The sequence below is a fragment of the Triticum dicoccoides genome, chromosome 5B, assembly GCF_002162155.2.
Source record: "Triticum dicoccoides isolate Atlit2015 ecotype Zavitan chromosome 5B, WEW_v2.0, whole genome shotgun sequence".
Taxonomy (NCBI): Eukaryota; Viridiplantae; Streptophyta; class Magnoliopsida; order Poales; family Poaceae; genus Triticum; species Triticum dicoccoides.
Genome location: NC_041389.1, coordinates 689634953 through 689651678, shown reverse-complemented (window position 1 = coordinate 689651678; position 16726 = coordinate 689634953). Strand labels below are relative to the sequence as shown.

Below are 16726 nucleotides of genomic sequence, written 5' to 3'. Positions count from 1 at the left end.
AGGAACGGCAAACATACGTACAAATCCTACTACAACTGCAGGGACAAGGGACCAAAGCATAGCAGAAAACGGCATATAGTAGCAATATCTTGACATCGACAAAAACGTGGTCATGAAGAAGCAGATAACTCATTTCAGATTTAAAAAAAAAACTCATTCAAGATCAATCCATGATCTTCTCAGCATCAAGCCTACAACTTTTAGTGTAAGAGCCCAAGGAATAAGATATCAAGTTCATAACTCCGACTGCTCCACCACCGTCCAATCAACTCTCAGATGCAACACGCCGTCGATGAAGAGGTTGTCGTCAGCAATAAAGTTCGACCATGCAGTACCAAAGACATTATTGCATCCATGCTTGGATCCAGTAGTGAAGGAACCCTGACCCTCAAACCTGCTCACAAATTTGCCCGACGCCTTTGTCCTTGCAGCAAACTCATACTGTAATGTCACACGCTTTGAACTCTTGCTGACGTACAAGAATAAGCCAAAGCTATACAGCCCACTCACCTTGTTCCCGACACATTGTGCTAAGAGAAACAAGTTAAGGCCTGCATGATGGAGCGAATGCGACAAAACCTCTGTATAACGGTTCTGTTTGGAATGAAAAAATCGGGAGCAGTCCTCACGCTTTAGATCCCAGTAAGCTATAACCTGTGGGCAGGGTCCATCAAATGCAACTAACTTCACAGGTTTGAACAAGTAATCTCGCTCTTCAAGTTGCCAAGTTGTCGCGCCTACTGCATGGTCACCATACAAGTGCGATGGGTAAGCTTTGTGCAGAAGTACCTCACTGATACACTTATTTACTTGATCATGGTCTATATCATCATCAGTGCACTGTAGGACGTTCCGCAGTCCATTACGACTCACATGACTGAAGCGCACCAGCGGAAGTAAACGAGAACTCAGGACCTTGCGCCTTTCCTCCAGTTCTGGGTATCGCGCACGGGCCCAACTGAGCATGAAATCATATATGTTATCTTCAGTTCGTACATGTAAGCCAGTACTTGAGAAGATGGCTTCGATCCCAGCAAGAGGGAACTTCATAAGTTCGCCCGTGGACCTGAAAAGAGACAAGGAATGCCTTGAGTACACTACCGTCCATACATGATTCGGTGACAACAATGCCCAAAGTTTTTTTCACTGGAAATAAAATATAAAATATGGCTTCATTCAACTGGGATCACTCACTCAAGCACATCCTTGTATTTGTTGACTAGGAATTCCTTGGCAGCAACTATCAAATGTTCAACTTCAACTGGCACTGAAATCAGGGCCGGTCCTGAGATTTAGGGGGCCCGGGGCGGAAGTAACATTTGGGGCCCTTAATACAAAAATCATAACAATAATAATTAACTTAAGTGTATACGAAATGTTACCAATAAATACCTAACTACATCCTAAATCCATATTCGTATAATTACGTATGCATATTATTTTAGAATTTTCTCGTAATATTCTTTGATGCAAAGTCACTTATGATTGTGTCGATGTCAATATCATCCTTCTTCAATAACTTCAAGTTTGAAAAACTTCTTTTAGCTGATGCAACAATCGTATGCACAGTAAATCTGCATAAATCTTTAAACACCGTGATTTATTTAAAACCCTTTAATTCTTCACTCAATTGATTCATATCAACCAAAACAAACAAATATTTAACATGAAAATCTTTCTCATCTGCTTCTAGAATTTCTTCTTGTGCAACTATATTTATCAAATTGCTTCTTCCTCATAGCATAAAGTTTTACTTGAAATTGTAGGGAATAGTAAAATGATATACCTCAGATTGATTAGATCAGCGACACTGCGATGATATGGATAATTTGGTAGCAGGTGCTGGGTGATGTACGTGTGCGCCCACTCCGGCATTGTCAATTTTTAGGGGCTAGGTGACGATCGTGCTGCGTCACCGCTGCATAGGACGCCAGGAGAGCAACCAGCCCTCTGCGACTTGGGATTTGTAGTTTGGAACCAGGGAACAGATCTGCGATTTGGGGTCTGGAGTTTGAAACCAGGGAACAGATAATAGGAAACTAGGGATGAACTCATGGCGCACGATCGTTTTTTTTATCACAAGACTATCTCACGGTCATATAAGGAATAAAAAGAAGGGGACAACGTGATTTAGGTGCATAATGCTGATCCATTTTTTCCTCATGATCGTGCACTGATTGACGTGATTTACATGCGTATGTTGATTAGCTGCCGTCCTTTCCTTCCTGGACGTGGGCTACTTCCTTTTTTCAAGAGAAGCTACGGCATATGGGCTAGTTCACCTTATACGTAACATCACAACTGGGAGGGGGCCCCTAGATCTTGGGGGCCCGGGGCGGCCGCCCCCCCTGCCCCCCCTCAGGGCCGGCCCTGACTGAAATGGAGCATGAATGCTCTAAGTAGAGCAGCGCAGTTTCTGTGGTCATGGGCAACCTTGTGAGCAACTGACTGCAGTAACTCACACAAGAAAGAACCTCATATTTATCGGCAGCCATCAAGATGTTGAGCAGAAGAGTGGGCTCAGTTGTGGTCAACTTCCCACTATACATAAAGCTTAAAATCTCCATAAGGGAATTTTCCTCTCTTTCAAGTAGAATAAAAACAAATCAACAAAAGGATTAAGAAAATAATTAAGAACTAGACAATAAGGGAAGAGTTTTTGTCCTAAGTTACTGAAGTACTATTATTGAATTTTAGTATTGAGGAAATCTATCTGTGCCAAAAGGTAGACAAAATATTCATTTGGTAGGTAAATTGAAGAATGAAAAGAGACTAACCATTTCATTATCCAAGAGAGGAAAAAAGGCTGAAGAAACTCAGAAACATAAATCATAAAACTGAAGAATGAAAAGAGGCTAACCATTTCGTTATCAAAGAGAGGGAAAAAAGTCAAAGGAACTCAGAAACATAAATCATAAAATTGAAGAATGAAAAGAGGCTAACCATTTCATTATCAATGAGAGGGAAACAGGTTGAAGAAACACAGGAACATAAATTCACTATTTATTACACCCTCGATCCATATTACTTGTCTTAGATTACTCCCTTGATCGGCGAGAGTACACGTAATCATGTTTTCGTTTTAGATGTACAGAAAAATGGCAGCATCACCACGACAATTAATTAGAACCAATTATAAGAGGAAGAATGTTACATTTGAGTCGCCACGTTACCTGAATCTGCAATCCTAAGTGTTATATGTGTCTGATCAGTTTCTTTCATACCATTTGAGAAAAGCTAATAAGAAGCATGAAATTTTATTAGAAAGGATGAACTGACAGTAAAGAAAATGTATCTCAGAATGTTATAAGTATTACCTTGAAAAAAGAAAGGACTTCTTACAGCAAGAATCGCTGAATTGATATGAATTGTCTTTACTCGTAAAACTGGTGTACCTACCATGGTTGAGGAAGAGTCAATACTCTGTTCTGCATCACCTGCAAAATACCAGGAGCAACAAAGGGAAAAACAAGGAAAGTAAGCAAACAAGGAGAAACACTACTCCCTCCGTCACGGTTTAGAAGGCGCGCTTGGAAATTCTCTGGAACCTAGGTGGTTATTTATTGGTTGTGAGATGGGCTAAAAAATAGCATTCACACTACGCATGCATATAGAAATAGTATATCGGAGTACTAATTAACTATTAGAAATAAATGCAATGCGCTCTAAACCTTGTCTATTATGGAAACGCACGCAAATTTAACTATGTCTTCTAAACTGTGACGGAGGGAGTACACAAATGATCTGTTGTAAACAAGAAGAAAAAATACCATGGTGCAGATTCATTTAATTACTCTTCAGCAAATATGGTAAAACTGATCAACTAAAATCAAGAAAATTAGGAACACACACAGCTGCATCCAGCAACAGAGACATGGTTGTAGTAGCTCACTCAGTAATCATAAATGATTCCCATAGCCCAAAGGATCGTATCAGAATTTTGTATATATAGCCATGTTCCAAGTAAAAAGGGGGAAAAGATCCCACATACTTCTAATTAACTAAGACTTGGTGGGAAGGTTCCACTGCCAGTGCTGCCTTTTACCAAGAATAACTTACATGTGTGGCCAAAGAAGCAACCAAGGCATACCTTTGATCAGCACTTTGTGTCAGTACCAAACATACCAGCTTTGTATACACCAGGTATTTATATTTGTTCTACTTATAGGACGCGAATTTTGAGGACATGCCCCCACGCGAGGTCTTTATCTCGTGCGTCCGCAACGCACCGTGATTCGCAGTTAAATTAGCGCCCCCCCTGCGCAAATACCGCACAGTGTTTCGCTTTTTTAGACTGTGAATACGCCGGCTATACCCCCTGGTAAGAGGGCCACACGCATTTATTTTCATACAAATACGCGTTTGTCCTTTTGCGGATACACCGGTGCGGCACTGGGGTAATAACTGCCCTGACGTTGGGCGCATCGTCATTTAGCACGCAGGCTAACGCTTCCACCGGTGCGGCACTGTACATCTTCTTGAAGCCTCATGCTCACTGGGCCGCAAGCGGAGCAGAGGGCATGGCTTCAGCTGAAGCAGAGGAATCCAGGTTAGTCCGTGAGGATCCATATGAATCCACTTTGTTTTAGCAGGAAGATAGTATTAGACGCCCTCTAACAGATCTCCCCCGCCCCTCCTTACATAGCATGTCTGCGTTCATGGCAGAAAGGAACGGATCTGTCTGCTCGTGGGGCATTTCTAACTACCCTGATTCCGCTGTTTTTGGCATCGATTCGGAGAGGCTGAGCGTCCTACGAGAGGTTGTCGAGGACGACCCCAGCGGCGGATTCGCTGATTTGTTGGATTCTGTCGACGTTAGGACGGAAACAAACACCATGGATCTAGACGAGAATAGGGCTTCGAGGATGGATAATAGATACGCGGCCCTTGATGACAAAGTCGGGTGGGTTACAAGGTAATTACTTGCTACCAGAAGTTATCAACTGCGTCCAAGTCACTTTGATTAATCATACACTGTCTCGTTTTCTTTGCTGGTTTCAGGAACAGGAAGGTTGCAGTGCCAGACGAGAGAGCAACAAGTGCTGACAGGGTGACAGCCCTAGAAACAGCACTGACAGGATTTGCTAAAAGGAAAATAGACACCGTAGTGACGCCATCAGTTGGACTTACGTTCGATTCTATAAACGAGGCCTACGATTTTCCTTTCTGTTCCTGAAACCAGCAAAGAAAACGAGACAGTGTATGATTAATCAAAGTGACTTGGACGCAGTTGATAACTTCTGGTAGCAAGTAATTACCTTGTAACCCACCCGACTTTGTCATCAAGGGCCGTGTATCTATTATCCATCCTCGAAGCCCTATTCTCGTCTAGATTCCTGGGAGACAGGGTTTGGCATCAGATACGCAAAGAGCAGAACCAATGTAAAAGGCACGAGATGCATGCAGGAGTTCGTGTGTTGCTGCTCGGTGAGTAACCACCATTTAGTTGATTCGTCCTCTTTGATGTTTACAATTTTTAATCTTCGTTACGAAACAGGGCAAGCCAAAAGAGGCGAACTCAACATCGATCATCACGTTGTCAATGCCAAGCTATGATAAGACTTTTGTGGACAGAGGATGATGGATGGTACATCAACGAATTTAGGTCAAACCACAATCACCGGATGTTAAACACATGTGCTGAGAAGCTGCATTTCCCTTCGCATAGGCATATCGACAAATATACAAGAGAGCTAGTATCTCAGCTTAGAGAGAACAATGTGAACCTGAGCAAAGTTTACAACATTCTTGCAACTTTTTTTGGGAGGGTTGAAAATGTGCCATTCACCAAAGGTGCCTGAGGACACTGTGTGGCAAGCTGAGTAGGGAGCAGGCCGACGACGATGTATGGAAGACGATGGCAATTTTTTCAGAGATGAAAGTCCAAGACAGTGAGTTCACCTACAATGTCCAGGTAGATGAAGAAAGTAGAATACACACTCTCATGTGGACGAATGGGCGTAGCAAAAAGCAGTACCACCATTTTGGCGATGTGGTGACGTTCGACACCACATACAAGACTAATCTGTACGATATGCCATTCGGTATTTTTGTTGGCGTGAATAACCACTTTCAAAGCGTGTTGTATGCTGGTGTGCTCATGCGAGACGAGACGGTCGACACTTTCAAATGGATTTTTGATGAGTTTGTTAAGATGATGGGAGGAAAAAGACCAATTACCATTTTGACAGGTAAATAACAATGCATCTGCGTCTCCCAATTCAAGTTGTGTACAGATGGATAATTAACTTGTGCATCGTTCCGTGCAGACCAAGCCAGGGCGATGGAAGTCGCTATTGCGGACGTATATCCGGATGCGACACACAGATGGTGCAAGTGGCACATCCTGAACAAGGCCAAAGAGAGCCTGGGGTCTAATTACACCAAGAAGTCTGATTTCAGGGCAGAATTCCACAAGCTGGTTCACGAAATGCTCACTATCGAGGACTTTGAGGACGGGTGGGCAGCGTTGCTTGAGAAGTATTCACTGAAGAATAACACATACCTGATGCAAATTTACGAGACAAGACAGAAATGGGCCAAGCCATATTTTGCAGGGAAATTCTGTGCGAGGCAAACCAGCACCGGGAGGAGTGAGAGTGCAAATCACATGTTGAAACAGTATATTCCACCTTCTTGCTCAATGAATCTGTTTGTAAAGCAGTACAACAAGCTGCAGTTTGACCGTGAGCAAGAAGAGGGGTACCAGGAAAAACGAACTAGGCTGGTATGGTGTATTGCACAGACTATCAGCACACGTAGCAAAATTTCCCAAGGGATTTAACTGACGACTTTGTTCTCTCTTGTTATTCCTTTCTTGCAGAGTGGAGCTGTCTTGAAGACCAACACCCCACTTGAAGTGCATGCTAGCAAAATGTACACAAGGAAGATGTTTGAGATTTTCGGGGGAATATTGTACGAATCCGGAAGCTATGGTGTAGAAGAGATCATACCAAAACAGAAATACGTAGTGACACGCGTGAAAGCTGAAAAACGAGATAAATGGTTCAAATGCCGCTACGAGGTCAATGTCTCTGACAATCTGGGATATTTCTCCTACATATGCGGACTGTTCGAGCACATGGGGATGGTTTGCTGTCACTCGCTGCAGGTTAGTGGTGGTGGCAATGCCACATGCATGTAGCCTCATACTTAGGTTTATTCCCCGTGCGTATGTAGCGTCCCCTGCTGGTTGGGCAATGCACCTTCTGATATAATGTGTTCTTCACAGGTCGTGAATGTGCTCCGGCTTAAGGAGATTCCCTCCGGGCACATCCTGAAGAGATGGAGCATACATGGGAGAGACAATCTGGCAGATCATCTTAAGCATTATCAACAAGACAATGGGCCGCGGGACGCGCCAACTTATAGACATTCTGCTCTGTACATCACTGCCCTGGAAGTGGTTAAAATGGGTGACAGAAATCTAGAATCATACAAATTCATGTTGGATGGCTTGGTGGATCTGCGGGAGAGAGGGGCAGAAATTAGCGCACCAAATGATGGACTAGGCATTGCCGAGCAGCAGGTTTCGAAGACTGGAGTTGTTGGTGGTTCGAACAAGAAAACAAAATGTTGTAAGGCGGTGTGCTCTGATAGGAGTGTAGAAGGGAATCACATGACCATCGGAGGAGCGACATCGGTGTCGGTTCATCCACCGGCAAGCCAGTGCCAGGAGTGGACAGCATCCCAAGGCCTGGCATCAGAAGGATCTTGTGCAAATGCAGGTAGCTACAATTTGGACTTCTCTGAAACTGCATCGAGGCTTGCTGTCAGTCAGGACGAAAGTCTGCTTGCACCGGAGAGGGACAAGAAACGTGGCAGGCCGACAACAAGCAGGGACAAGGCTCCTTATGAGAAGGGGAGCAACAAAAGATCAAGGTTCTCCTCGATTTGCAGGGGCAAAGGGCACAAGTCGAGCACCTGCCCCGACCGTGGCGACGCCCCTAAGAAGGAAAGGAAAGTTGGCACATGCAGCAAGTGTGGGTTGCCTGGGCATAGGAAAACTACGTGCAGCAAGCCATTGGTGTCGTCGATGCCTGGCGTTCCTCCGTCTCATTAGATTGCACGAACGTTTGTCTGAAATTGTGCCCTGTATTTGGTTGTTGTCTTAATAAATGTTTTCGTACCGGGTCAGCCTAAAAATGTATCTTGGTAACTTGACTTGCACAATTTTTTTCCAAACGCACTTGATGGAACTTGCTTTAGCTACGGATTGTTATTTTGTCAACATGTTGTATTTGTCCATGCACGCAAAACGCAAATGCACCCGCCACCCGTCAGTTGGTGCGCCCTGGGTAATTTTGAAAATGATGTTTATGCACGGCTGAGTAAATGAAGCATTTACGCTGCCTGCTACGTGGGGTCTGAAATTTTCAAAATTCAAACATGTCGAGCTGCCTGCTATCCGCCCAGGAGTCTATATATACACATACGGCACGGGCTAGAGGGGCGCACGAAGCATCATGTCGAGCTCATCTTCAGCTGGTTCAGAGGAAGGAGGTAGCACCGAAACAATTCAGGTGCTCGTTTGCATCTTCATTGCTTCCTCCAGCGCCAACATTTTGTCCGCCCCCCCCTACTCATGCCTTTCTGTCTTTTCATGTATTACATTGCGAGGTGTGTCCAGTTAGTACAGAAGGACAGTTTGCGCGACAGGCAGTCACACCAGCTAAGAAGGATGTAAGCTTTCCACTCATTCCATTTTCATTGAACGTACTGCTGCAGTTCATGAACTCTCACTCATGGGATGCGAGGGAATGGCTGGTTTCAGTGTAAAGCGCGCTCCGGAGACGTCGGAGGTGATGCTGAAAACGGCGCGGCAGCCGAAGATGCAGAACTTTACGATTTAACTGAAGGGTGGGGCGAGAACGATCCTGCTGAATGTGCAGAGGTGGTGGAGAAGATAGAAGCTGAACCTGCTGGGAAACGACTGTTCGAAGCCGTAGTATACAGGTGCCCTTGGGCTTCATGGGACGACGACGATGAAGTCGACAGCGTTGCATGTAAAAGGCCGAAACTGTATTGAGGCCCAATGGGCCTGCGGTGGTGTTCGGTTTGCATGTGCCGAGATGTATGCTGCTTGAGTTGGTCTGAAAAAAAGTTGTATGGCGCTGTTAAGAGAGGGGAATAAAAGAATTTTGGGGTTGATTCTAGATCACAATCCGAGCTTGTTTGTGAATGAGAGCGTGGTGATCTCCTCGACATGCTAAGAATAGCAAATGGTAAGGATTAGGAATGGAAGTGTGTTGCATGCAAGTTGAGGCTTTTTAGAACAAAAAACAAGAAGGACATTTGAAGGTTTTGAAAAAATAAATAAAGGTTTCTTTTGAAGTTTTCAAAAACATAATACATTTTGGGAGTCTGCTATGCAAACATGGTTTGGTGTTTTCGACATCCTAGGCATGAGAGGAAAATTTATGCACAATGTAGAATGCAAATTTTACGGAGAAATTCGGTAATAAGCTATACAAATGCAATTGTGGGACAAAACCGGATTTTAGAAGTTTTCAAAAGACAAACGAGATGCACTTGTCATACAACATAAAATTAATAGAGGGGGGTAGGAGTTTTCACAAAAAAAATTGAAGTTTTGAAAAAACAAATACAATTTGGAAAATTAGTATACAAATATGAAATCGTGTTTTCAACATCGTAGGCATAAGAGGGAAATTGGTGCACAAAGTAGAATGCAAATTTTAAGAAGAAATCGGATACTAAGCTTTGAAAAATGCAAGTGTGGGACAAGAACAGATTTTAGAAGTTTTCAAAAACCAAACAAGAGGGACTTGTCATACAACATAAAATTAATTGTAAGAAAAAAATTTGGTTTACAGTTGTAAAACGAACGAACCGAAATGTCTACTCCACTACCGGAAACTAATATATCAACAATTAAAAAAAAGAACTATGTATAGATCAAGCATGGGACGGGCGAGAAAATGCCCGATTAGGAAAGTACATTTGGTAGGCAGGGCGTGAACAGTGCTCGGCCATCGGGGGGATCATGCGCTCCGTTCGCGTGAGCTGCCTCCATCAGCAGAAAAGTGGTTTTGCTTATTCAAAAATGAGCGGGGGTACGGGGGGTTATGGGTGGGCATGCTTCGTCCGATTCGCAATGTCTTCGGCTGCATAACAATTTATTCTGCGGTTGTCATCTTGCGGTCGATCGCTGGATGGGTTGTTTCCCTTCATAAAGAGAGGTAGAACTGCATGGCTCTGCGGGAATTGATTAGAGCAATTTGCCGGTAATTCTTTTTTTATGAAATGACGAATGGTGGGAACGATTTTCAAACTCACAGCAGTGGTGCTAAATGCGTGCATGTGTGGCCGGATCACGTGTGGCCGCATGTGTAGTGGCCCTGGAGACCCGGCTACGTGCGCGCAAAGAATCGCTCGTACCGTGCGTGTAGTTTTGTTTAGTACATAGACGAGGTACGCTAGGAGATCCGGACTGGATAGACGAGGTACTGCGCCTTGAAGACGTGTTGAGCGTGCGCGCACAGGCCATCATCACACTTTGCCAGCGATTTGACGCGAGTGCACAAAGCTCTTTAGGCGGCCATTACTCTTGTGTACTATCCTCCCTCCCCTCCGCGTGCATAAGAAAGAGGCCACCCGACGCCGAGTCGTCTCAGCGACGCCATTCGTTCTATCCAAGAACCAGAGCAGCAGAGCACTGCGACGACTCTGCTTCTGGAGGCAGCGCCTCGCCGGAGCAGCATCCGACGACGAGGTAAGCGCGTATCCCCTTGCTCGATGTATTGGTTTCTCCAACGTATTGGATGCATACTGATGGAGTGTTCTTGGTTCTTGTCCCCTTTTCCTTTCTTTGTTCTTGCTTCTTGGAGCTTAGATGTCTAGCCGTCCACGTTATAGCAAGGTTTATGAGTCTAGAAAGAAAGGCCTGTACCCGAAAAGTGCAGTAGACAGTAGCTTCGCTCCAAAGGATGTGTACGAGGTAGCTGCTCTTTTTACTGATGCACAGAGAGATGCAGTAGCCGAGATTGGCCTCGGGGGGATTCTAGAAGTAGCCAACATAACTCATGTGGATCGGGAGTATTGCTGGAGTTTATTCCTAGATGTAGATGTTGAGCGCGGCGCCCTAAAGGTAGATGATGATGTTTACGTCACATTCAACGAGGTTGACATCCACAACATCTTAGGGATTGCACTAGGTGGAGACATAGAAATAGAAAAATCATTTGTTGCGCCTTCAACAGCCCAGTTAACGCAGATCAGAGAGTATCTGGGGTTAGCCCAGTCGACATTTTACATAACCATAAGTGACATTAGGTGGGCTCTGAAGAAGGCATGCCAAACCCCATTCTTTGAATCGGACAAGATCAGGACACAGGTTGGTTTTGCTATGCTTTGCATGGCAACTTGTTTCAGTCCTAGGGAGAACAGGCAAAGTGTGCCAACGGAGGCGTATGCTATTTGCATGGACCCGGCTATCCTGCAGAGGGTGAACTGGGGTAGATATGTTTTTTTTTTTTTTTTATTTTTTTTAGAAAAGGAGGATGACTGGGGTAGATATGTGCATTGTGAGCTCATCGGCGCAGCCGAGAAGGCCCATGATATACACAGGGAAGGGAAGAGGCTGCAGCTGTACGGGTGCCCACTAGTGTTGCAGGTGAGGCGTTTGTTTCCATCGTCCATAGGAATGTAATTTACGTTTGGCCAGAGTTTTATCTGAAACGAGTCGGATTGTTTTGGTCGCAGGCATTGCGTTTCGACTCGGTCGACACTGGTACAGCTGTCGAGCCTGAACCGCTTGTGCGTCCGAGGATAAAGTTCTACACTGCCTTTATTTTGTCAAGACTGATACACAAAGATACTGCCATTGGTAGCGTTCCGAAGAGATACGGTGTGATGAAGGTGAGCACAGGCATGCATCGCATGTTTTTTGTTGTGTGCACGCCCGTTATTCTGACACATGCATCCATGGAACAGGCCAAGCGCATGGCAGATCAAAGCTTGCCATGGAACAGTGAAAATCTTAGGAGCAAGATCGAGGAGGTGATTTAGTTAAATGGAGTTTTCTGTTTTAAGCAGTCTGCATAACTGATGGGCACTAAGCATTTGTATTGTCTTTGAGGCCAAGGCTTTCATAGATAGATCACTAAAAGAGCACGGGCTGGCTAGTGCGGAGCGCAACACCTTGTTCTTTCGTAACTTAAGTGCACTTAACGACGGGACAATCACCTGCATGAACGAAAACATGTACAGAGAGATTGAAAGGCACCTTGCAAACGAGAGGGTGATGACCATGCGGCACATGCAAGCTTTGCTACAGTATGTGGAGGGGTTGGGCCTGGGTGATTCAGTAATAGAGCTTAAAAACCAAGTGATTGCAAGCGCTGCACAATCAGGTAAGCAAAAGGATGCACGTACTCTGCATGTAGTACTTCGTTAATTCAGTGTCTGCTCGTTTTTGGCAAAAACAAATGATTGTTGTCTTTAATGCGCAGGCGCCTACCAGGGGAGCGGTTCCGGGGAAGGCTGCAGTGGAGCGCAAGCAGGAGAACCTGACGAAATGATCCCCACGCTGGCGTCCTTCGTCCTGGTAAGTTTTCCTTTTGCAGCATGATAGATGCGGTCCTCATAGATGTTTCCAATTTATTGATGCCTGCTGAACATGGAGTACGCGGTGCAGTTGCCGTCCGTCCAGCGCCAGAGGCGCCCGCTAGCTCTGCCCACGGCAACATTGAGCACGTCGACACAGGTGAGCTCGAACATAAATGCTGAAACCTACACAGCAGATGCTTACTTCAGTGAATTTAATGAAAATCTGGTTGCTTGCCCTCCAGGTTCGTTCTTTTTGCTGCCTGGCCAACCACACGCCAACAACCGCAGCGGTCCAGTTTTGCAGGGTATGCCAATATACATGTCCATGGGGTCTTTTGGCCAGTTATATCTAGATGGTGGCTTGGAGAATGTGGTGCAGCCTGCCCGGGGTGGCCAGCATGATCTAGGAGCTGGGGTGCAGGCTGTTGATAATATGGGTTTTGTGCACCTGGGGAAGAGGAAGGAAAGGGACGTGGAGGAGACGAACGAGGTCATTTTTTACCAGGGCAAGCGTAAGTGTTTACTGTCAATGGTTTTTACTTCTAACCGGGTACTGAATGCGTACTGCTTACTGACAGAAAATTGTGAATGCGGGTGCAGCTGTCCGTGAACTAAACTTGCTAGCGGGATTTGCTAACGAAGCCGATGGGAGGAAGATCGTTACGTCGACGGAGAATGGTGTCTCACCATTCCGCATCCCCGAATTCAATTACGAATTCGTGTCCCCTATGGTTGCCCATGCTGCATGGATAAAAATCCAGCAGCTATCCCAGGATGTAATGAACAGGTACTGCTAGTCCTGGTCGGTGTGGTTTGAAAAACACTGGTTTCATCGCCTGTTGTCTGCCTTTGACTAACTTGTTTCACCCCGGGGTTTTTCAGAGTCTGGGTCGATGCACAGGGGCCACCTCATGTGAAAATGACTGGCTATGAAATTTATGAAAACTTCTGTCAGACAATGAATGACAAGGGTTTCGAAGTTGCAAACATGATGATGAGGGAACAGGATGGAAGGTGGTACGCGCCTTCAGACAGGGCACGCTTCCATCACCCAATGCCGCCATACTTTGCGGTACGTATTATGAATTGCCGATGTTTGCTCCACTGATCCATACATGATTGATGCGGCCTGAGCATCTCCTTCGTTTATGCAGTCCCGGATCATGGAGGGAGGCAACAGCTTCTTGAGCGATCCTTTAATAAAAAACTTGTTTGTTGGGGAGCATCTGGGATATGATGTGGAGACGTGCCGCCTGGTAATCCCTGGTTGATTCGCGATGCGGTAGTTCTTAAATATGTGTAATCATGTAACCTGACAGCTGCATGTACATGTTTTTGTACAGATAACTGTGTCGTTGAAGGGCGAGGGAGGTTTCCATGTGCTCTATGTTTTCGACATGCTGAAGAAAATTGCACATGTGATGGATCCGAAGCGTACGCAGTGGAACCTTCTGGAACTGGAGAGGAAGCACGCACAAGTCATGGACAGGATGATATATGGGTTGTGCAAGTGCATTGACAAGTTCTTCAAAGGGTGGCACGTCCGAGAGGATGAATTCATAAGGAAGGCTCACCGAGAGCTGCATGCGCCACCGAACAGGTATCCGCAACCCCATCCACCCTTTTTGATGTATGGTGTGTCACTTAGGTTCTCAGATTTTCATATAACTTGTGCTGGGATGCAGCTTTGATTCGCCTTTCTACACTCTTCACTACACTACGTGCTTTGATGGGGAGCTCATGACAGAAGGGATGTGGGCGGTGCGTGCATTATCATATTAGTTGTTACTTACACGTTATGGACAATTTCTGAAAGCTTGTTTCATTTGTGCTGTCAGGACAAGATGTTGCGATTCAAGCAGAAGCTCATGATGCTTGTGCTTACCATGCCAGCAAACAACGCCCTGCCTGCAGGCACCGTCATCAACCCTCGTGTCTGAGGCCTCTCCGGTTATCAAATCCCCCGTTTAAAAATGGCTGCTGCCCCTAGTTTGTAATTTGAACTCCAAATATTATTTGTATAATTAGAACTGCCCATGCCAAGAGGTTTAGTCACCAGTGCACTCGTCTTCGTGGTGTATGGCACAGTTTTGGCCTATGTGCCATATCTTCAGCTTGTATGGCTGAAGCCCAAAAATTATTTGTATAATTAAGTTATGGTGTATGACAAGTGCTCCTCGTTTGGTTTATGGAAACTTCTATATTCCGCTTTTTCCCCACACTTGCATTTGTATACATTAGAACTTGGTGTGTCCATAAATAATGCAGGTGGTGGTTTTGCGTCAATGCTATCCTCCTTAGGTGACGATCACATCAAGCATCAACTAATATTTCTGTACGAGGAAGCTATGGTGTATTTTGTTTTTCGAACAATTCAAAAATCCTTTTTAGTTTGTGTAATTAGATCAAATGCCCCTCGTTTGGTCTTAGAGAACCTAAAAAAAATCATATTCTGTCTGTGATCTTGAAAATACCAGTGGGCATGAGTGTTTTGGTCCTGTCGTATTTGTTTGAAATCCTATTTTCTTCCTGTCGTATTTCTTTGAAATAACCGCCGCTGGTTTAGCGTCAAAGCTTTTCTCCTTATGAGATCATCCCCTTAACACCAGCTAATATTTGTATACAGAAAAGGAAAATGCATTTGGTTTTTGAGAACTTTGAAAATCCATTGCATTTCTGATTCCTAGAATGTGGTTTATTTGTAAAACCTGCTGGCTGTTAAGCGTCAAGAATTTATATAATTAGAGCCATGTTGTACGTCAAATGTCCCTCGTTAGGTTTTTGAGAAGCAAAAAAAATCCTAATTTGTATGTGATCTTGAAAATACAACCAAACTTCAAGAATTCGATTTTGGCCCACACGACCGTAATTTCTTTGAATGGGCGTCGATAATCTGTATAATTAGAGCCATGTTGTATAATTAGATCAAATGCCCCTCGTTTGGTATTAGAGAACCTAAAAAAGATCATTTTTTGTCTGTGATCTTGAAAATACCAGTGGGCATGAGCGTTTTGGTCCTGTTGTATTTCTTTGAAATAACCGCCGCTAGTTTAGCGTCAAAGCTTTTCTCCTTACGAGATCACCCCCTTAACACCAGCTAATATTTGTATACAGAAAAGGAAAATGCATTTGGTTTTTGAGAACTTTGAAAATCCATTGCATTTCTGATTCCTAGAATGTGGTTTATTTGTAAAACCTGCTGGCTGTTAAGCGTCAAGAATTTGTATAATTAGAGCCATGTTGTACATCAAATGTCCCTCGTTAGGTTTTTGAGAAGCAAAAAAAATCCTAATTTGTATATGATCTTGAAAATACAACCAAACTTCAAGAATTCGATTTTGGCCCACACGACCGTAATTTCTTTGAATGGGCATCAATAATGTGTATAACTAGAGCCATGTTGTATAATTAGATCAAATGCCCCTCGTTTGGTATTAGAGAACCTAAAAAAATCATTTTTTGTCTATGATCTTTAAAATACCAGTGGGCATGAGCGTTTTGGTCCTCTCGTATTTCTTTGAAATAACCGCCGCTGGTTTAGCGTCAAAGCTTTTCTCCTTATGAGATCATCCCCACAACACCAGCTAATATTTGTATACAGAAAAGGAAAAGGCATTTGCTTTTCGAGAACTTTGAAAATCCATTGCATTTTTGTTTCCTAGAATGTGGTTTATTTGTAAAACCTGCTGGGTGTTAAGCATCAAGAATTTGTATAATTAGAACCATGTTGTACGTCAAATGTCCCTCGTTTGTTTTTTGAGAAGCAAAAAAACCCTAATTTGTATGTGATCTTGAAAATACAACCAAACTTTAAGAATCTGCTTTTCTCCCACACGACCGTAATTTCTTTGAATGAGCGTCAATAATTTGTATAATTAGAGCCATGTTGACCAGCAAGAGCAGCAACACCAACAATAGCAATAGCAACAACAACAGCACGACAACAACAACAACAACAACAACAACAACAACAACAACAACAACAGCAACAACAACAGCAGCAGCAACAACAACAACAACAGCAACAGCAACACCACCACCAACAACAACACCAACAACACCAACACCAACAAAAACAAACAACAACAACATCAACACTACAACAACAACAACAACAACAACAACAACAACAACAACAACAACAACGACACCAACA

At 44.1% G+C, this 16726-nt stretch overlaps 1 protein-coding gene and 1 pseudogene across 1 annotated transcript; one reads left to right on the top strand and one right to left on the bottom strand.

Moving 5' to 3' along the window:
* Positions 1-234: 234 nt before the first annotated feature.
* LOC119306672 overlaps positions 235-16726 on the bottom strand; it is an 83885-nt pseudogene continuing 67393 nt past the window's right edge.
* On the top strand, positions 11535-14723 carry LOC119306673. Its single transcript, XM_037582836.1, has 12 exons — positions 11535-11635; positions 11725-11880; positions 11956-12374; positions 12474-12568; positions 12659-12727; positions 12813-13082; positions 13171-13357; positions 13453-13642; positions 13725-13826; positions 13914-14170; positions 14256-14331; positions 14409-14723. The coding sequence occupies exons 6-12, from the start codon at positions 12878-12880 to the stop codon at positions 14508-14510; spliced, it is 1119 nt and encodes a 372-aa protein (XP_037438733.1). The 5' UTR covers positions 11535-11635; positions 11725-11880; positions 11956-12374; positions 12474-12568; positions 12659-12727; positions 12813-12877; the 3' UTR covers positions 14511-14723.